The 22,352-nt window shown below is 44.9% G+C and overlaps 1 protein-coding gene across 2 annotated transcripts in view; it reads left to right on the plus strand.

Moving 5' to 3' along the window:
* Nucleotides 1-22,352, plus strand: part of Ctnnbl1 (catenin beta like 1) — a 159,273-nt gene that overhangs the window by 74,301 nt on the left and 62,620 nt on the right. For both annotated transcript variants that reach the window (XM_021192122.1, XM_029536341.1), the window contains 4 exons: nucleotides 410-501; nucleotides 8,740-8,812; nucleotides 9,034-9,092; nucleotides 10,475-10,623. In XM_021192122.1, the coding sequence (XP_021047781.1) occupies nucleotides 410-501; nucleotides 8,740-8,812; nucleotides 9,034-9,092; nucleotides 10,475-10,623 (373 nt within the window). The remainder of the gene's footprint in view (nucleotides 1-409; nucleotides 502-8,739; nucleotides 8,813-9,033; nucleotides 9,093-10,474; nucleotides 10,624-22,352) is intronic.

Consider the following 22,352-nt stretch of genomic DNA (forward strand, 5'->3'; position numbering starts at 1 on the left):
GGAGGAGGAGGAGGAGGAGGAGGAGGAGGAGGGACTACCTGGCCCTAGGGGACCCTGCCCTACCCTGACTAGCTGCAGACCTCTGAGACTGAGTGTGCTTTGCCAGGCAGCTCTCCACCCGTCAGCATGCTCTGCTCTGGAGTCGCCTCCATTAGCATAAAAACCCATCCCTCATCTCTTCTGCGAATTCCATCATTTTCAGTTATGACTTCTACTTGTAACCTAACTTGAAGAAAAGGGGGGGGGGGACATAGCAACTCCTTGGTTAATCTAAAAGTGACAGCAGCATCTGGCGGGGAGAATACAGGGAAGTGGGACAAAGGCTAAAGTACTTGTCATGGGAAGCCAGCTTGATGCGAGTAGGAGCAGAGATATGCTCTCCCCGGTGACTGGTGTCTGTCTCTTTCAGCTATTGTGGAGAATATGGCCGAGTTCCGTCCGGAGATGTGCACAGAGGCTGCCCAGCAGGGACTCCTACAGTGGCTGTTGAAGAGGCTGAAGGTAAGGGAGCCAGTGGCCCTGCCACCCATATGTCTCTTCTCTGACTGTGGCTGGTACCAGGGTGTTGATAGATAACTGTCGGACCTCCATATGTCTAGTTTGGGAAGTTTCTGGACCTCTGGCCCTTTTGTTGCTTGTCTCCATCCCCAATAATCTTTCTGAGTTCTACTTTTAAAAAGCATCTGTTGTTAACATATATAGGAGCTAGTGTTATATGTTGACATAAAAAGAATTATATAATGTTTTCTTATGCAAATTGTTTTTTCCACTGAACTAATGATAGCCTAGTGTTCCATTGGACAGAAGTACCAATATTATTTTTTTTTTTTTGAAATAGGGATTCATGTAGCCCAGGCTGGCCTGTAGTTCAGGAGACTTTGAACTTCTGATCTTCTTGCCTCTCCTTTCCATGTGCTGGGATTACATGTGTGTGCCTCCTTGCCCAATTTATGTAGTGGTGAGGATTGAACCTATGGCCTTGTGCATGCTCAGCCATCACCCTAACAACTGAGCTACATTCCTTGCCGAGCTCTCAGTTTTAATTTTGCCTATTATAAGCAGTTTATAGTGTGTATCATGTCCGAAAACTATTCTGGTGCACTTAGCTTATCTGTGTGTTAAACCCCTAGAAGTGGAACGTTCAGGCCAAAGGGTATTTGCATTAACATTTGAGGCAGGTGTTGTAGAATTCTTACCTGTCAAGTTTGCCCTGCTGGCCACTCCCCTGTTGCTCCTGGGAGTACCAGGCATCATCATACTTAAGGCTTTCATGAACTTAGAAGTGAACATTGATGCTAGGGTACTTCAATTTACATTTTTAAATCAAAGAATGTGTATTGGCTTCTGGTTGCTTAGTAGCCATTCATGGGCTTGGGGAAGTGGTCCAGCAGGTAGGATGCCTGTACCCACCTGTAGTCCCAGCCTTAGGAAGTGGAGGCAGAAGGATCAGAAGTTCAAAGTCATCCTCTACTACACAGTAAGGAGCAGGCCAGCCTGGACTGTATAAGAGCCTGTCTCAAAACAATAATGACAACTATTTGTATTAATTTCTTTTAGCTTCATATTTGTATCCTTTATCCTTATTTCTGTTGGATCCATCATTCTCTTTCTTAGCACAGAGTCACCATCTTTTTAACAATTAGTGCTGTTCCATCAAGTAAATAAGAAAGGAAGGGCAAAGCCATTAGCTTGACCAACTGTGTAATAGGAAGGCTACTATGGAGGTCCTCACTAGCAAGATAAGAGAGGTTTCTTTAAGGAGGAATGACTCTTAAAGTAGTTATGGCTTATCCGGAATGTGTGGGCTGTGTCGGGTCAGGTTCACATTCCTTGTCTTGGCAGGCCTAAGGGGAAGGCAGCCAGACAGTCTAGGTCTTCTCCAGCTCTGCTCATGTAACCCCATAAGACAGACAGACAGACAGACAGACAGACAGACAGACAGACAGACACACGCGCACACACACACACACACACACACACACATATCAGGGGATCCTCTGCCCAGTGGTGCTATCAGTAGAGATAGACATATTTGCCAGGCAGAGCCCAGTGCACTGAGCCCCTGGAAGCCCTCTCCTTTTCCCACTTGGGCCTGTATCCAGCAGGTAGCTGGTTTATCTGCTGCCATCTTGGCATCTTCCTTTGGACTTCTGAGTCCAGGTGGTCTTTGACCTTAAGCTGCACTTGTTCAGCGTACAGTTCCTTCCCCACCTACTTCTCAGCACTCAGTTTGTGTTTCCATCCTCTAGATTGAAACACTTGGGGAGTAAGGGGTAGAGGAAAGGATAACAGGAATCTGTATTCCTGGTGGAATTTGTAGACCCAGCCTTAACATACAGAAAATAATCTAATTGTCTTTGTCTTTGTGAAGTCAGGATAGGGTTTTTAGGTTCTTGGGACTTAATAATGAATTTGGGGCTCATTCTTTAAAACTCCTTTGTCCTTTAAAGGGTGCTTAAATTAGCCATAACAGCATTCTCTTGCTTGCTCACCCTCTCTCTCTCTCTCTCTCTCTCTCTCTCTCTCTCTCTCTCTCTCTCTCTCGTTCAATCTTTCTTTTTTTGGAGTTGGTTATATAAGAGAAATTGAGACCTTTGGGTGTTTAGTCTGGGTTCCATTTGCTATTTTAGCAAGCTATTACTGAGTTTTGCCGTAGGGCACAGAAATTTGTATAATCCTCAGGACAGGAAGAGCCTTGTTGCAATCTATAACCATTTTCAAGGTTCCCAGTGTTTAAACTTTAAATTGGTGTTTGGTTATTTTACTGGGAATCAAGTTCCCTTAGAAAAACTCCGTGCTGCATGGAACGGTCACAGAAGCAAGCTAAGCTAAAGAGCAAGGCCAACAAGAAGGAAGCCATGACTCCTGAATATGCTTTGTTCTGGGTCTCCACCATCAGCCTCAGAGACAGTTCCGGTGGACTGGACCTAGAGTCTGCCCTCCTTTGGAGCTGGGTGGCTGCAGCCAGTGGTCCTTCACTTGTCTGGCCCGTTTCTTTCTGGGGACCACTGAGGTCCCACAAGGTGACTAAAAATCCATGTGAAAGTGCCTTCAACTCATGACCATCCTGGCAGCCAGGGCCTTCAGCAGTTGTGTTGAAAGATCTCTAGTGCAACTTTGAAAACCAGGTTCCCTGGATCCAGCACAGACCTACCGTCCCAGTGAGGGTCACTGTTGCTATGGTAAAAACACCATGACCAAAAGTAAGCTGGAGAGGAAAGGGTTTATATGTCTCACACTTCCACACCACAGTTCATTACTGAAGGAAGTCAGGACAGGAGCTCAGACAGGGCAGGAGCTTGGAGACAGGAGCTGATGCAGAGGACATGGAGGAGTGCTACTTACAGCCTTGCTCCTCAGGTCTTGTTCAGCCTACTTTCTTATAGAACCCAGGAACACCAGCTTAAGGATGGCCACAATTGGCTGGGCCTTCCGTTATCAATCACTGATGAAGAAAATGCCCAAGGCTTGCCTACAGCCTGATCTTATAGAAGATAAGATTGTCTCAACTGAGGCTCCCTCCTCTCCCTTGACTACCAGTGTCAAGTAGACACACAGATAGCTAGCACGTTTACCATCTCAGGTTCTACTGCTAATATATTCTAGACATTCCTCCTATGCGTCACTGTATACCGCTCACTAAGGTCCACTGGGCTCTAGGAAGTGAACCCTCTTTTCTTTTCTTACCTACAGACTGATACAGGGGGATAGCCACTTCAGTGCCCACCTCCCAACCTGCCTTAAGGCGACTTCCCTGCCTCAGTCTGGCCTCTTCATTTCTCAGTTCTGAAATGCTAGCCCTGTTACCTGTTGCATAGCTCCTTTGCTTGTCTCTATTTTGCTTACATCCCTATCTCCACCAAGCACAGTACTTTTTTCTTCCTGTGTTTTATATACACACCACTGGGGGACAGCTTGAGTCCCTACTTTTTACACAGCCTGAATCATTCTTAGAACTGAAGGCAAGCGTGTAAGTTCTATTGTGGAGAAATAGCTAAAAGTCAAGACCTATAGGTGCTAAGTGACTTGCCCAAACCTATACAGGTAGAGCTGGAGCTGGGCTTGACCCACAGTCCAGAAAATGGGCCTTCCCGCAGTGAAGGCTCTGCCTCTAGTCCATGAGGCGTTCTGGTTCTGCAAACCTGCCCCCTTCAAGTATTTCCTAAAGGAATTCTTCTGGGAGTTAGCCAGTCTGGATTACATCTCTGCTGAACCAGCTTTCTTCATCCAGCAAGGAGAGGAGATCTCATGGAACAGCCTTTCTCCTGGACAAGCTGTTTCCCTCAGCGTGGATACCCTGAGTGGAGGCCAGGGCCTGGCTCTCTCTGGCTTATATATCCCCCAAGCTTCCCCAGCCAGCCCACCCTGTCTCAGATTCCCCTGGGTGGACTTAGTCTTCAAAACTAGGGCTGACAGCACTTGGGAGGCAGAGGCAGGCGAATTTCTGAGTTCGAGGTCAGCCTGGTCTACAGAGTGAGTGCCAGGACAGCCAGGGCTATACAGAGAAACCATGTCTCGAAAAACAAAAAAAAAAAAACAAAAAAAAAAGACTAGGGCTGAGCCTCATGTTTTAGGGAGCCCTCATGGTGTGTGATGGAAGAGAAAGTCTCAGAGCTGAAATTTTAGAATCCTTATGTGTTGAGGTTGCTGGATTAAACCCTCTATTTTGACCGATGATCCATTTTTATTTAGGGATCCTTCAGTAATTCTCAGTGAGGGGCCAATGGGTGGCAGGCACATTAGATACAGCTTACATCTTTTCATGCTGGAAGCCCAGCAGCATGTAGCAGCAGTAATAGGGCCTTTTCTCATCCAACCAATGAAACCTTACTAATTTTTCCTAAGGAGACTAAGACCCATTGCAGAGAAGGGTACAGATTAGCAGGTGAACAGACAAATGTCTCTCTAGCAGGAGAGACACCGTATCATAAACCACTCTTTTGTTCTTGTTTTGTTTTGTTTTGTTTTTGTTTTTTTTTAACATGGGGCCTACATATGTCAGGATGCCATATACTATTGAAAATAGCATTAAAACCAGAAGTTTTCTAAAGAAAAGAAATTAGGATTCCTACTGAGTTTCCTGTTAAAGCAACATTCCGGGAACCATTGCCACAGTCCCCATGAGCTAATTAATTCACACCTGGCCGAGTTAAGCGGCCAGTATGGCTGGTTGATGCAAGATCTTCAGCTGTGGGTGACAGGAGTTCGCTTTGACAGTTGTAAGGGCTGGTGATGTGTGTGAGCCCCACCCCCACCTGTGTTCAGGTGAGCTGTAGATACAACCTCTACCCTCTGGCGGTGCGGGTGGTAGCCTAATTGTTTTCTACTTTCCAAAAAAGCAGCAGCTCCCAAGAAGGTGAAGCTTAATTTTATTCAAGGCTAGTCCATGCTGAGTACAAACCTGTGCTTGACTCTGCAATTACTCTGACAGCTGAAAGATATAGGATCACCAGGCTCCTGGATGGCAGAACCCTGCCATCTCAAACCCCCCTGGTGTACATTGTAGTAGCCAAGAGTCAGCCCCAGCCCCATGAGTTCTCCTTCCTCATTCGGACTAAATGTCTTTGTTATTTGGTAGTTTGTATTGTGCAATCTCTGACTGATAATCAAACAGGAATTAAGTTTCCTTGGTGTGTTTTATCTTTGACTAGACACGAAGGGTTAGTCACCCACCTGCTTCAAGTGACATTGCTGCCATCATCTCCCGCCTCCCCGAGCTGACACTGGCTTTCATGTATTAACGTGTGAGATGCTCGTGCACATCCTTGCCTGTGTATTTTAATCCCTGTAACAGCTCTGCCGACAGCATGCAGCTGTCCCAGGTTCAGATAAGCAGAAAGCAGGATGAAGTGGACAGGAGGGCCAGTAAGCTGGGCCTGGCTCTCCAAAGCAGCCTCCTCTTGCCAAGCTACCTCACACAGCTCAGGGCTGGGAGCTGTCATGTCTAGACATCTTAGCTTCCAGATTAGAGTTCTCCTTTGTGCCAATTTGTCAACAAGAGAACTTCTGTTTTAAGAAAAAGATAACATTTTATTTTCACTTTGGAAAACTGGAGATTCCTTCTTGTGGCCGAGCAGGATTTGGAGATCTGAGCTCCCAGGAGTCCTCAGGAGAGAGGACGCAGGTGCTAGGGTCTGTGAGGGGTGCTGATTCAGCACAGTTCATCAAGTATAGCCACACAGGAGACCTTGGATTAGGAGAGCAGAGTCATTTGACCCAGAGCCCATCACAGTGAGTGGTTAGAGCTGAGACTCTTACCTCACACATTCTGACCCAGTCCAGAAGCCTCAGTCCACACTGGGCCCTGGAGGCTTTCCTGTTACCCTGCACGAGTCCCACGGCAACTCTCTAAAGAAAGAAGGGGTTTTCTTTTTTTAAAATAGAATGTATTCGATATGTCTGTTTATTTAGTATATGTATGCATACACTATGGTCTGCATGTAGAGGTCAGAGGACAACTTACTGGAGTCATTTCTCTCCCTCCACCATATGGGTACCAGGGATCAAAATCAGATCATTGGTCATCACAGCAAGTACTTCTTGCTGCTATCCAGAAGTATTATGTTTTAGTTTCCATTTTACAGATGGAGAAACAGAACTTTACTTGGGTTATAGATCCTGTTGCTAGTTCTTGGTGATGTTGTCTCAGTAATTTTGCTTTTACTACGATGGTTTATTAGGTAGCTAGATACGAGACGAGGAGTTCTGTGTGTGTGTGTGTGTGTGTGTGTGTGTATTCCAGCAATCCAATAGCTATTTGAAGGGAAAACACATATAAATTAGAAGAAAGCATCATTGATTTCATCTTGAGCACTCCAGTCACTACTAATGGAGTGTCGCTCCTCATCTAATCCTCACACATTTTCATATAGCGACTACCAAACCTATATCACAAAGGTATGATATCATTAGAAGAAGGGACCTTGAGCAGTGTGTGCAGTACTCCACAGCTGTCAAGTGTCACCAACTTGTCCCTGGAAATCTCAACATAGCCTGTGATGAATTCAATCTGCCAACCCAACTTCCTCAGCTCAATTTGGGAACACCAGACTTTGTGGCACATAAGTAGCATAGCAAGTTCCATAATGGTCAACAGGGTTCAGCTTTAATTTACCTCTCTTTGTTGTGGTCTTCAGTTCTCTATCTTAATATAGCAGGTAGCCAATAATTGGTTATCGAAAGGAAGAGAAAGACTGCCTTTTAACTTGGAGACAGAAGTCTATGAAGTTCTGCAAAGGGCAAGAGGCACGGAAGCCCAGAAAGACCATTGTCACAGTAGCCAGTGTCACTGGCCTTCCTTTTAGTTCAGAAAGACATTGATGTGGTGGCCCAGTGTCGTTGTTGGCCTTCCTTTATTTTAGAGTACCCTGTTTCAAAATATCCTGACTTTTGAAAAGCTACATGTAAAGTTATGTGATTAAAATCATTTAAATCTCATCACAACAGTGGGGGCTTAAGTGACTTGAGTAAGCACTGTAATGGTTGAAGAGCCCTTGCTCCCGACTGATGTCCACTACCTAGCTTTCTATCCCTGTGTTTTGAGTTTATAAAACCACTTTTCTTCAGGCAAAATATACCAAAGACTGTAGTTAAGCTCTGGCTGTTATACAGATTTCTTGAAATCAGGTCTCCAGCTTGCCTGGGGAGCATGCAGTGCAGCAGTGTGTGTACAGCCTTGCTGTCTTTTAACCCAAGATGGGTCTTTTAACCTGAGATGGATCAGATGCAGCCCCTCCTAAAACCCTGTGAGGTGCACTTGGGCTTGATGAAGAAGACGTGCACAGAAACTGAACCAGCACTGGCTGTTTCTTGATTAGACACTACCACTCTTCCTCCTTAAGTATAAAATCAATGTCCAAACAGCTCTGTGACTGGCTCGGGTGATGGAGGTGCCAGCTTCAGTATGAACACTTGCCCTGTCCTCTGCAGCTACAGAAATTATTTGTCATTTCAAAAACCTAGATACAAAGCAGGAGTCGTGCTGATTAAAGCCATTGTCTGTGTGCCTGTATCTCAAGGACCTGGCTCTCATAGATAAAAACATCAGTGAGGTTTGCACGGTGCCACTGATGGTGCCATGGTTAGTCTTACAGCTGGAGTAACTGGGCAGCCATGAAAGATGGTCTCTGCAGTGGACGTGTCCCCTCTGCAGCTGCAAGCTGCAGAGCACACAGCAAGGGAAGAATTGTGGGTAGTAATTTAGGTATTAAAATATTAACACATTTTTGCATATTTAATGTGGTTTCCTTTTTAAATAGTAGGCAGATTATGGCCTACAAGCAGATAAGTTTATGGGTTCAAATTAAATTTTAAACATTAAAAAAATCCAAAAGAAGCTACTTCATTATAAATATTTTTAGCTAATCTGAACAAGAACTTGCTTTCTTTTCAACTTCTCTGATCATGTATCAGCTAATTTACAGCCTCATTTTCTGGTTGTAACTTGTAAATTGGAGTTTCATATGTTTTAATCTTATAAGCTCAAAACTTTCTCTTACTTGCCTTGGGGACACACAGTCTCTAGACTTAAAATATGGGCACAAGGTATGCTCTATGGAGGAGGGTACATTCACACACTGGCTAGGGCTACTCTGTCCCTTTGTCATTTAGTATTGAGAACCTGAATCTGGTCCTCCTAACCTGCCTTTCCTTTAACCTCCCCATCTCTGGTGGGTAAACAGTTTGCCCTGGAAAGGGAGCAAGGTTCCTTAATGACTCTCTCATTTCTGTTTCCCACAGGCCAAGATGCCCTTCGATGCCAACAAGCTGTACTGTAGTGAAGTGCTAGCTATCCTCCTCCAGGACAATGATGGTGAGCGCCCCCACAGACACAGGCCAGGCTGGGAGCCACACTCGTCTCAGAGCCAGTGAACTTGCCTTGGCATCGCCTGGGTTCTCTGCTCGCTCTCTGTGCAGCTTTTGTACTCTGTCAAGCTGTATTGATTTTGTTAGCTGACGGATCAGTGGTAGACGGCTGTAAAATCTGACAGTTGGCTTCATTTTTTTTTTCTTCCTTTATTTTCCTTCTTTTAGAAAACAGGGAATTGCTGGGAGAACTGGATGGGATCGATGTGCTTCTTCAGCAGTTATCCGTGAGTAATTGTTCCTGTGTGCCGTGACGTCCATGGCCTGCTTTCAGTGGGAGGTAGAAGTAGAAATATGGGAAGGGGCAGGCACACTGGGACCAGGCAGGTTGGAGGTCACACTGCCGCACAGGGTTCACCTTTTTTTCTTACTCACTGGCCCTTTCTGATCAAGTGTCATGGTGAATCTGGCGCAGCCCTTCCCAACTGCTGACCCAAAAGTAGGGAGAAGTAGGGAGCTCTCCTCTGTCTTCCCGCCAGGAAGAGCCAGTTGTGTTCCTTTGCCTTGCTCCTTCCCCTTTGGTCCATCCCTGAAAGAGTCTGTCTGCTCACTTAGGTTCCAGGTGAGCCCGAGTAGAGCCCTTTCCAGCGCCGTGGCACAGCGGGCTTGTGGTGGTTGGGGCAGTAGGGATGGTTGTGGCACTGCAGGCAGGAGTGAGAAGTCAGAAACTGCCATTTGCTGGATGAAAGCAATGTAAATCCAGTTGAAATGTTATCCTGCTGGCATTCTGGAAGTGCCGTCAGGATTCCTCCTCACAAACCTTATCTGTGTTACTCCAAAACAGCACTGAAAATAGATCATTTGGATACAGGCTCAAGAGTGCTGAGTGTCTGAGATGGCAGTTTGCATACAGCTTTCCTGCCGTGCCTGCCAGCCGCTGAGTGACTTGGCCTCCACCCTGAAAATAGAGCTTTGTGGTGGGAAGCTGTTTTCGGTCCCCATGAAGTGCCCCGGCCTTATCCGGTGCAGTCACTGATTACAGCCCGTATGGGGCTGCCTGCCCAGCTGGCTCAGGGGCTCTCCCAACCTGTGCTCAGCGCTGACATGCACAGCTGCCCAGATGCATGCCTGGGACTTGGAGCCCCCGCCATTGAGTGAGGGGATGCAGCAGCCCCTCTGTGAAGAAGCACCTCTTCACTTTGAGAGAGGATTGGCTACTCTGGGTTGTGGGTACCTTAGAAAGTGGGTGGAGTGGGGTTGGATGGAGCAGGGACAAGGCTGTTGGGCTTTCTGCCAGAGTTGGTTTTGGAGCTGAGCTGTGGTTTCAGACGCAATCCCTCTCAGTTTCACTGTGTGTGTCCAGTATGGCCTTGTCTCTGTCATTTCACAGTGGCCAAGGGCTGAGGTGGGCTGTTTTGTTTGGCTGACCTGCTGCCTTGAAGCTGTCAGTCAATCTTGGCCCAGTGCTTGGCTCAGTGTTTAGTGCTTTTATGTGAACTTGTATATCTTTATTTAGTGCCCATAACCTAGAAAACTCAGTTTCTCTAAGCTGGAAACTGACGAGAACTTCATTTGTAGAGTTCTCTTTCCTTGGTGGGCTTTGGAAACTGTAGAGTGCTGGCTGATGGGGCAGCGTTTTTTAATGGCTCCTTTCTACTCTCCTTGGCAGGTATTTAAAAGACACAACCCCAGCACCGCTGAGGAGCAGGAGATGATGGAGAACCTGTTCGACGCACTCTGCTCCTGCTTAATGCTCAGCTCTAATCGAGAGCGCTTCCTGAAGGGCGAGGGGCTGCAGCTCATGAACCTCATGCTCAGGTGTGCTTCTGGGCCTCACCTGTCGTTTTGTCCCAGTCCACACGGGTGCCTGTCTGTCTGCCCGGCACCACTAGCCTGACTTTACGATTCGTAGCTGTGGTCCTTTAGTCCCTTGGGTTTCCCATTCATCCAGACAGTGTTCATTTGGGGATGTGTCTGAGCTTTCATGAAGGGTGGGCTGGCACATTATGTTTTGTGCTTGTTGGTCTCTAAATCTGTATGCTCCATAGATCTCTCTGTCTATATTCCTGCCGTTGACAGCAAAATATTCTTATTTATTCATTCAGTAATGAATTCTGTGTGTGCCGTGTGCCTAAGCACAGGGAATATGAAATATGAAGGGATGCTTCTACAACTGTGGGTTTATACTTCCTTTAATGTATCTTTTTTTGTTCTGCTCTGCTCTCTAAAGACAGCACTGCTTCAGCTTCTCAGTTAGTCCCAAGCATCTTAAAGTTGGAAACAAAGTGGAGAAATGGCTTGTTGGGGTGTTTTATTGAGAAATGTGGCTGGGAAGGAAAAGAGCGTTCCTGAGGAGGTGACCAGAATGGAGTACCACTAAGGGACAGCATTTGAAATTGAGAGGCTCTGGGTGCTGCTTGCAAACACATTTGGAATTTTGTAATCATGGAATTCATGGAGTTGAGCCAGGGTCAGCCATCGTAAAACCTCTAGTCACGTGCAGTGACAACTCTGAACAAAGATGTCTCTGAAAGTGTCTTACAAATTGGATGTATATTTATTAAGCATAATTTAGACTGTGGTTGATCATTCTGTTTTCTATTAGGATATTTTTAGTTACTGTGTTTATTAAGTGTTTGGCCAACAAGGCTGAGTCCTCCCAGAAGCTAAAATGCCCCAGTCTGTCACCAAGTGTAGCCTGCCTTTGGGTGGATAGTGTCTTCTTGGTTTTATTGTCATTACTACTATTATTATATCATCATTTATTATTATTTTTGTGGGAGTTTTTTGTTTGTTTGATTTAACATTTAGTCCTGCCACATTCTACCATTTCATATTGTTTCCTTTTTAACTTCCCGTGGTATTTGTCATTCTGTGACTTAAGCATCATGAGAGGGCAGTAACTACTTGAGGGACACAGGGAACACTGCAGCCATTTCCAGGGTTTCTGCTATCATGACGAAGTCCACAATGACCCGTTTTGTGTTTTAAATGACTTGGGGATTATCAATGTATGTAACTCTAAAGTTCCTTTTCTTTAAAAGGTTTGTGGAGAGCTGAAATATGGCTGTCACACGGTGTATCCTAGACCCTGGATTGATTGGAAATCTTCTTTTGAGAAATTGCTTTTAAACGCAAATGTTCTTTGGAGAGTTCTGGGAAATTACCCCAAGGCCTTTGCTGTTGAGGTGACTCTGGCTCTCCTTCTTGAGAGCGTTGTCTCTTACCCTTCTAATTGCCTGGCCTTTATTGAAATGGCCGCCGTCTCCCAAGCAAACAGTGTGTGAATCATTTGACTTTCTGGGTTTTCTAACCTTAAAGCTTCCCTCTCCAGGGACTTTTCCCCAAGGTTCTTCCAGGCCTGAACTGCCAGTGTCTGGATGGCTGAGTACAGACGTGACGTGATGAATTCCTTCAGCATATGGCTCCGTAATGTGTAGCAGTGGGGAGCTGAATAAATAACCAAAAATATGGATTATTCAGACTAGAATGCTGAGGTTCTGGGAGGCTAATTAAAGAGCTCCAAGGGGCTTGGGAGCCAGAGCCTGCCCCTCTCAGAGCCAACTCTGCCTCCTGTCTCTGTCTCTCTATGTGTCTCTCTCTCTCTCTCCTGCTCCAACCAAGACTGTTTTAGATGCTGTAATATCTCATTATCTCCTCTGATAATACTCTTGATGTTTATTATTGAACTTCTACCCATGTCACATCTCCCAACCTAGTTCTCCGCCCTCTTAAATTCAGATGTGGAGACCTTTGTTTGCTGTGTTAGATACACCACGGGATGGCCAGCATATTTGTCTGAGTCTCAACGGAACTAGTGGTGCTTTTTTTTGTGAGACTATAGTCCTTGAAAATCTGGAACCCACGAAGATCTACCTGCCTCTGCCTTCTAAGTTCTGGCATTTAAGGGTGCCACCATACCCAGTTTGGATTGTGAGCTTCTCAGAGCAGCAGCCCAATCTTCTCCTTTCCAACAGAAGATGTACGGTAGCTTTCAGTCCATCTTCTCTGTGTGAGCCAGAAAATCTGAGGATGCTCTTACTGTTTAGAACCACTGATGTAGAATTTCTACCTGATCCCATAGACAGACTGCGGAGAGGACAGAGGCTTGCTTTAAGATAATGGAGTGAAGTGTTTTGTCCTGGGTTTCCTGGCCACATTTTTAGAAGATGAAGAGCAAAGAACAGGCTATAGGGTATTTGTGATACTGAAGCTCAAATTCAAGGAGACCTAAGTGCAAGGCTGTTCCAGCTCCGCCTGCACCCATAGACCCAGTGTCTTGTCCCCTCTGAGCCTTGAACTCTCAGCCGTCTTCCTTCATCCTCCTGGGCTGTGTTTTGAGTAGCATTCCCTGCCTCATTCCTGCTCCAGCTCAAGGCAGCTTTCAGCAGATGTGGGACTGGGCTCTCTTCTTCTAGCCTTTGTCTTCTTCCTCCCTACCACCAGGGGCCAGCTGAGTGGTCAGGTGACTTTACCTCACTCCTGAGCTGTCTGGATTTCACAGCACTTGACAGAATCAATGGCAGGGAGGGGCTCTTTTTATGTATTTGTGCTTCTCTCACTGCCAAAGAACAAATGAAGACGTCTTGGAAAAGAAGCAAAGATTTTTGTGATCATATTGGAGAGTGAGCCTCATGCTGTGATAGAAGCAGCAGGCAGCTATCCTGTCCTGTCCTGTAGGAGCCACAGAGAAAGGAAAAAAAACCCGTTTCCCATGCGGTGCCATAGCTGTTAGCAGAACGCACAGAGGCTCTGGGCAGTGCCTAGCATGACACCTTTAGGGAGAGGTGGCTCTGACATAGAGGTGTGCTATGTCCGGCCTCTGTCTTGGTCTGAGAATTGAGAACAATGGTAGATGGTGTAGGATGGGCAGAGAGGGTATGAGATGGCCTTTGGTGGACAGAGAGAATGTGGCGGGGGGGGGGGGGATATGGCCTTTGGTAGGCAGAGAGGGTGTGGGGTGGCCTTTTGGTGGGCAGCAGTAGAATTGAGGTAAAGACACAAGCCAGCTGATGTTTTTATAGTCAGAGGTGGTTGAGTGGAAAATAAAATTTAAAACTGGGTGTAGCAGTGAATGCCTTTAATCTCAGCACTTGGGAGTCAGAGAGACCCTGAGTTCAAGGTCAGCCTTGAACTACAAGGTGTACAGAGTGAGTTCTAGGGCAGCCAAAGCTGCACAGAGAAACCCTGTCACAAAAAGAGAAAAAGAGAAAACAATGAAAAAGAAAAAAAATTAAACTCAAAGGAGCTGCAATTTATTGTGCTGTTTAAGAACATTAATCCCAGTACTCTGGAGGTAGAGGCGGGTGGATCTCTGTGAGTTTGAGACCAGCCTTGCCTACAGAGCGAGTTTCAAGACAGGGCTACAGTGAAACCCTGTCTTGAAGAAAAGACTTTTTTTTTTTTAAAAGGACTAGAATTGAGAGGTGCTAGTCTGCAGAATTACACACAGTCTGGAATGGGGCAGGAAGGGAGATGGCGCTGTAACTGCCCCAGATGCATCCCCACAGATGTCTCTCTCCAATGAGATGCTTGCTACAAATAGAAGATTTCAATAGCTGTGGGCTAATTTTAGCCTGTGCTCCCAACAGTCTTCCTTGCAGTGCCAGCAGGCACTTTATACCAGTGTGTCCTTGGCTATGAACAGTTCGGTGCTCTTCAGGAACTGCCAAGCTGCCAGGACAGGAAGAATTACAGTGTCAATTTCTTTGAAAATGTTGACGTGAGGCTTATTGCTTCTGTTGTAAACACTGTTCCAGTTAGAGAGAAGACCACCATGTTCCCCAGAGATGTGCTCAGCCCAGCCCGAGTTGTGTAGCAGAAACACAGTGAGTGAGCTCGTCTCTGTTAACTATACAGGTAAAATGAGAGACAGAAGGACATAGTCACAATGTCCAGGAATCACTGGTTCTTGTTTGGTTGGGTTTTGCTGAGCTTTTCAGGAAGGTTTTCCTTTCTCAAGAATGTGACAGAGAAGGTGCTGACATGCTATTTGCAGAGTGGGGCTCAGCGGGTCCCATTCTGAACAGGGCTTGCTTGTGGCAAGGTACATGGGTAAAGAGGGCATCCTGGACCCTGGGTGTTCGTTCCCTGGTCTTTTCCCTGCAGTTCAGTGGTTTTGTTCTTGATGGTCATGTAACAGCCTGAACCACTCTGCGTTTTCAGTCCCGTCCTTCATCTTGTTCCAAGAGCTAGCGCCTTCTCTAACCTCCAGTCTCTCAGGATCCTCATGCCAAGTCTGTGGGCAGCTGTGCCACCACGGGGCTGAAGATGCCCGTGTTCTGAGCTGTGCATGCACACATCCGGCTTGTTGTTCTTCGCCTGCAAGCCAAATCCCGGTGTTCTGTCGTAGATGGATCCCGATAGTTTGCACCTGTTCTCTGAGAACAGACAAATGCTTCACAGGCACAGAGCAGTCTCTCCCCAGCCCTGCAGGCTGACGGTACCACTTCATAAACGGGGAATGTCGTGGTAGGAGTGGGTTAGCTGATAAGAACTGGTGGCAGACCTGTCTGAGCCCTTCTCTCTGACTTGATAGTTGTTCTTCAGCCCTGGGTAAATTGTGCATAATTGAGGTGTCTGTTTTCTGAGTCCTCCATGTGTGGACCACCCTTCACATCCTTGCCACCAGCATAATGACATCTGCCTTTATCATGCTCTTGAGTTTCCCTGTGCACTCTGACTCATTGTTTCTAGATAACAATTGACTGGCTTTCTGGCCACTATATATTAGATTTCATTTTATGGAATTCGGTGTAAAGGGAGTCATACAGCATGTGCTTTCTGCTGGGTGTGGCAGCTCATCTGACCAAGTTCACCATGTAATGTGTTCTGAGATTGATCCTTGCCCTGTATCAATAGCTTGTTCCTTTTTCACCACCAAGTAGTATTTTATCATATGACTAAGCCACAGTCTGTTGACTCACTGATGCTAAGTTTGTTTCTTGTTTTTAGCCCTCAGGGGGAAAGCTAAAGTGAACATAACTGTGCAAGGCTTCAGGCATACGCATTTCTCATTGCTCTTGGGTCAATACTGAGGAGCTGCGTGGTTCAGTCATGTGACTGCTGTGTACTTTGGTTTTTAAAGCGCTGTCAATCTGCTTGCAATATGATGCCATTTTGAATCCCATGGCACTGTGTGAGCTCCAGGAGCCCTGGTTTCCCGTTAGCATTTGGTCAGCTTTTTAGTGGAGCCGTGCTAATGTCTGCACGGTGTGTGGCAGGGTTGTCTCATATATTGAGTGTCTGAATGTAAACTCATCCCCACATCTCTCTGTTGGTCAGTTCTCATCAAATCCTCTGCCCTTGGGTGTAGGAAACTGTGCCAGTGATGAGTACAGCCTCATAGACATGGTCCCCATCAGGCCTATGGTGCAGACATTGTGTTCTGCCCTGGGCTCTGCCTTTTTGTTTCTATGGTCATCTTTTGAAAACATCTTAATTCCGATGGTGATTTATTTGTTCCAGTGACCTGTTTTTGTCTGAGTAATTTGAGTATCTCCTGTCTTTCAAGAAATGTATCATGGTTTGTTGACAGTCTTATTGTGTGCAAGACTACCCTCACTCTCCCTTAAGTCCGTAGACCCAGCTTTGTTTAATGATTTTTCTCTACCCCTTTTTTGGTTTTGTGTGTGTGTGTGTGTGTGTGTGTGTGTATGTGTTGGAGATTTCTGCTCTGGTCTTCATTTCTTGACTTTTCAAGATAGAAATATGAGGCTGTTGATTTGAGGGCTCTGTTATTTTCTAAGTGTGTGCTGCTGTAAATCCCTGCTCGCTGCAGTCAGGGCAGCCGGATGCTCTCTTGTTGTTATGTGTTTTCATTTTTATTTCATCTAAAGTGAAGTATTTAGAAGTGTGTTGTAAAGTTCCCAGATATCTGGTGCTATTCCAGCTGTCTGTCCTCTTTTCCAGCTGTCTGTCTGTCCTCTTTTTAAGCTGTCTGTCCTCACTGACTTCTGCTTCCTCACACTGTCTGAGAGCACACTTCATGTGACTGGAACCCTTCTGGATCTACAAAGCCTTGTGTGGGCCCAGGTTGGTCATGCTGCCAGGCCCTCCCTGTGCGTCTGAAGAGCCTCTGCTGCCCACCCAGGGCGGGGGCTTTGCTGTGGGTAGAGTTGGTGTCATGCTGCTTACAGGTTGTTTTCTGATTTGGTAGTTAGTGTGAGGTGGCGGTGAAACCATGGTGTTGGCCTTTGTCCTCTCATCCATGTATGCTTTGCCTCCATGCATTCTGAAGCTCTTTAAGTGCTTAACCATCTGGGATTACATCAGTTGTGGTGGCACACAGCTTTATTCCCAGCGCTTGCAAAGCAGAGGCAGATGGATCTCTAAATTTGGATTCTAAGGGCAGCCTGGTCTACAGAGCAAGTTTTAGGACTGCCAGGGCTACACAGAGAAGCCTTTTCCCAACAAACAAACAAAAAGTTAAAAAAAAAAAAATTCAGATTATATATGCTCTTTTGTGTAACTGTCCCTTTTATTATGAAGAAATTACTTTCTCTGTTGCTAGGATTGCTCTTTGATCTGAAACTTGATTCCTAGTACTATAACACCACAGCTTCCTCCTAATGAGTGTTAGCATGGTGTCTTTGACCATCTCTCTGTTCAGGAATAAGTTGTATGCTGTCTGATGCCTTGCCCCCTTCTCCCTGGAACCCCACCCCCAACCCCCGTGACTGGAGACATCGTAAAAGAGGTGGTTATGGTTAAATGAGAGTGTGGGGGTGGGATGGAATACTCAAATCCCAAAAAGACTTTTTGCCACAGTAGGATGTACCCCAGGAGTTCCCGCTCAGTGTGCTGTGGGACCCACTGGAGCATTTCTCTCTCTGTCCTTCCTGCTGCTGCGGTCACTTATTTGATGTCAGAATACGATGGAAATCCAACTGAAAAGTCTTCTTTTTGTTTAAATGATCAGTTACCTTTTATAATAGATTTTTAATAGAAAAAAATGGTCTTTTCTATTAAATATATTTCTGTTCTATATATCTACATATTTTTTATTAAGAATAGATTCTTCTCTCATACAATGCATCTTGACCACAGCCTTGCCTTATCCTTATTGTAATTGCTTTGAGTTTTTCTCCATTTAACTTGTTGTTGACTATAGGCTTGCTGTAAATTACTTTTATTATGTTTAGGTATGTCCCTTGTATTCCTAATCTCTCTAGTACGTTTATCATGTAGGAGTGTTGAATTTTTTTCAAAGTTTTTTTTTTTTCAGCATCTAATCATGTGTTTTGGGTTTTTTTTTCTTTCAGTTTGTTTATATGGTGGATTACATTGACTGATTTTTTTTTTTATATGTTGAACCATTCCTGCATCTGTGGGATGAAGCCTACTTGATCGTGGAGGATGATCTTTTTGATCTGTTCTTGTATTTTGTTTCCAAGTACTTTATCGGGTGTTTTTTAATATATGTTTTTAAGGAGAATTGATCCGTAATACTCTTTCTTTGTTGAATCTTTATGTAGTTTGGCTATCAGCATAACTGTGGCCTGATAAATGAATTGGGCAAAGTTTCTTCTATTTCTATTTTGTGGAATAATTTGAAGAGTATTGGTATTAACTCTTTGAAAGTCTGGTACAATTCCGCCCTAAAACCATCTCACCCTGGGCTTTTTTTGGTTGGGAGAATTTTAATAACCTCTTCTATTTCCTTATAGGTTATAGATCTATTTAAATTGTTTATCTGATCTTAATTTAACTTTGGTAAATGGTATCTATCAAGAAAATAACCTTAGATTTTTTTCAGTTTGGTGGAGTAAAGGTTCTGAAAGTATGTCCCTATGATTATCTGGATTTCCTCCACGTCTATTGTTATGTCTCCCTTTTGTTGATTTGGATATTCTCTCTCCCTCTTTCAGCTAATTTAGATAGGGGTTTGTCTATCTCTTTCAGAACCAACTCTTTCATTGATTCTTTTTATTTTTCTCTTTGTTTTCCTTTTGTTGATTTCAGCCCTCAGTTTCAGTATTTCTTGCTGCCTACTCCTTGGGTGTGCTTACTTTTTGTTCTAGAGCTTTAGATATGCTGTTAAGTTGTTAGTATGAAATCTCTCCTTTTATTGTAGGCACTTATTGCTATGAACTTTCCTCTTAGCTTTGGGTATGTTGTATATTCATTTTTATGGAATTCTAGAAAGTCTTTAATTTCTTTATTTCTGTCTGGTCCTACTTTTTATTCAATATAGAGTTGTTCAGTTTCCAGAACGTGTAAGCATACTGTTGTTTCTGTTGTTGGTATACATCTGTAATCCATGGTGGTTTGGTAGGATTTATTTAGGTAGGAAATAACTCTTTCAATTTCCTTGTATCTGTTGATTCTTGCTTTGTGTCTAAGTATTAATTTTGAAGAAACTTCCATGATGTGCTGAAACAAAGGTATATTCTTTTGTGTTTGGGTGGAATATTCTATAAATACCTGTTCGCTTCATTAGGTTTGTATTTCTCCATTTATTTTTGCATAAGTGACCTGTATATTGGTGGAGTATTGAAGTCTACCACTATTAGTATGTGAGGGTCAATGTGTGACTTGAGCTTTCATAGTATTTCTTTTACAGAAGTGGGTATCCTTGTGTTTGGGGCATAGATGTTAAGAATTGAAATGTCATCTTGGTGAAATTTTCCTTTGATGAGTATGTAGTATCTTTTCTGTCTCTTTTCATTAGTTTTTGTTTGAAGTCTATTTTGTTAGGAATTAAAATGGCTACACCAGTTTGCTTTCTTAGGTCCAGTTGCTTGGAAGATCTTCCAAACCTTTATATCTATCCTTGATGCTAAGATGTATTTCTTGTATGCAACAGAATGATAGATCCCATTTTCACATCCATTCTATTAGCCTGTGTCCTTTTTTTTTTTTTTTTTTTTTTTAATGGTTTTTCGAGACAGGGTTTCTCTGTGTAGCCTTGGCTGTCCTGGAACTCACTCTGTAGACCAGGCTGGCCTCGAACTCAGAAATCCGCCTGCCTCTGCCTCCCGAGTGCTGGGATTAAAGGCGTGCGCCACCACGCCCGGCTCAGCCTGTGTCCTTTTATTGGAGAATTGAGACCATTGATTTTGAGAGATGTTAGTGACCAATAATAGTCATTATTAGTGATGGTGGTGGTAGTGGGGTGGGGGGAGGGAGGGAAACTCCTTGGGTTTCTTTATAGTGTCCTGGATTTCCTAGGTGTTTTGTGTCAGGAGTTTTTTGGATTTTATATTACTTTTGCCCAGTGTATCCATTTCTTCTATTGTACCTTCAGTACCTCAGAGTCTCTGTTCCATCTTTTGTATTCTGTTGGTGAAGCTTCTGTACTCTGTTCACATTCCCAAATTTTTTATTTTCTTAATTCCCTCACTTTGTTTTTTCTTTACTGATTCTATTTCCATTTTCAGGTCTTGGACAGTTTTAGTCTTTTCCTTCAATTGTTTGTATTTTCTTGGATTTCTTTAGGGATTGATTCATTTCCTCCAATTGTTTGTTTGTATTTTCCTGGATTTCTTTAAGGGATTTATTCATTTATCCTTTAAAGACATTTATCATATTCATATAGCTTAAAGAGATATTTCATACAATTTTAAGGTCTTTTTCATATACATTAGCTGTGTTGGAATATTCAGGGCTTGCTGTGGTAGGATAGCTGGGCTCTGCTGGAGTCATATGGCCCTGGCTGTTAGGCATCTGGGTTTGGGGTGATTATGGGTCCAGGTGCTGGTTTCTGGGTTTGTCTTTGTTGGGTGGGTGTTTTGTTCTTTGGTTTCTGTTTCCTCTCTGGATTTTTCAGAGGGTGTCTTTGCTGGGTGTTGCCTGTTTTACTGGCCTTCTTGGCAGTTGTGTTCATAGGGAATGAAATGTTGGAGGCTGAGGGAAGGGAAGGCCAGGGGAAGATGGTCTGTTGCAGCACTAGGGTCAGCCCTGAGGATTATGCCTTGGGGAACAGAGAGAATGAAAAGGTCTGCAGGCAGCCTGCCTTGACATCTGGCAGATGCGGCCTGTGGTTGAGCAGGGAGTGTCTGCCCAGGTTGGGGCTGGGACACTCGAGGAGAGGCCAGTGGAGGATGGGATCCACAGGAAGAGTTCACAGAAGGAAGGGGCTGTTGCAGCTGGTGTTTTGTTGCAACACTTTGGATGACCTAGAGGATGGGGTTTGGGGGAGCAGAGAGAATGGAAAGGTCTGCAGGTAGCCTACCTATGTGGCCATCTGGCAAGCATGGCCTGTGGTTGAGCGTGTCTGCTCCTGAGTTGTGGACTAGGACACAGCAACCAGATAGACGCTGGGGGGGTGGGGGGATCTGTGGGATATGGAGGAGAGGCTACAGCGTTTGTTCTGTTACAGAGCTAGGGAGGACCCTGAGGATTGGGTCTGGAGGAGCAGAGCTATATCTGCATGTCTGCCATTGCATGGGCTCTTCATGTCCCTGTCAGGAGGATCACGACTTTGAGGTTACCTGATGAATAGCGAGATGATATATTCAAAACAAAGAGTAGAATGATTTTGGCCATGAGAGTTTGAAGTAAATGCTACCTCCACCCTCCCATCTGCCTTTCAGGGGCTATGATTCCATGTACATGTGCATGATTATGATCATATTTTATAATCACATATAATAATAACAAAGTATCATAAAATCAAGTATTAAAAACATAGTTGCATGTACATTCTGCTATGACAGTTGCCCACGCCAGTGCCTTGGTCGTGGTCCCATGCCTGTTTTCTTCCCTTGCTGCACTCTGAGTATTTGAGCTGCTCTGTTGGGTGTCTTCTGCCGTGTGCAGTCTGCAGTCATCTCCTTCCTTTTATCAGACACAGCATTTCCCCGTAGTTACTCATTCAGTCTTGTTCAGTCCGACACGCTGATGGGTCTCCCTTTACATCATCAGATATCATGATTTTATAGCTGTTTTAATGTCCTCTCTCCGGTTCTGCCATGTGGTGTTTTGGGTGATCTTTATGGTGGCAGTTATTTTGTGAGTTTTCCATTGTGCTCTGGGTTTCTTTGTTTGTTTTACTTTCCTCCTTTACATCTTTGTGGTGCTGTGGATTGAACTCAAGACTCCATGCTTGCTGGGCCAGCAGTCTACCACCACTCCATTCCCCATGACAGAATACTCTGGAAACAGAGCGTCTTTCCTTCCCCCTTACTCATGCGTGAATGTGTTGTGGTGTGTGTTTTTGTTGGTGTAGATGTTAGCATGTGTAACACCGATGCACGCACATACGTGAAGGAGCCAGAGGTTGACGTCAGGCACCATCATTTCTCCGTTAATCTTGACCTTTGGTTTTTTTGTTCTTGAATGCATTATTCCTGTGTGTGATATGAAGGCGAGTGGAGGGCAGAGGGCACTCTGTGGAATCGGCTCTCTCCTTCCACCTTCTCCTGAGTACAGGTGTTGAACAGAATTGTCAGACTTGCAAAGCCCGCCCCTCGACATGAACCCATCTCCCCATTCCTCTGCCTTCATATTTGAGACAGGGTCTCTCAGCCTCTGCTGATAATCATGGTGTTGGCTAGACCAGCTGCCCAGCGAGCTTCCGGGGTCCACCTGATTCCCCACTGAAG

Source organism: Mus pahari, chromosome 3 (genome assembly GCF_900095145.1).
Source record: "Mus pahari chromosome 3, PAHARI_EIJ_v1.1, whole genome shotgun sequence".
Classification (NCBI taxonomy): Eukaryota; Metazoa; Chordata; class Mammalia; order Rodentia; family Muridae; genus Mus; species Mus pahari.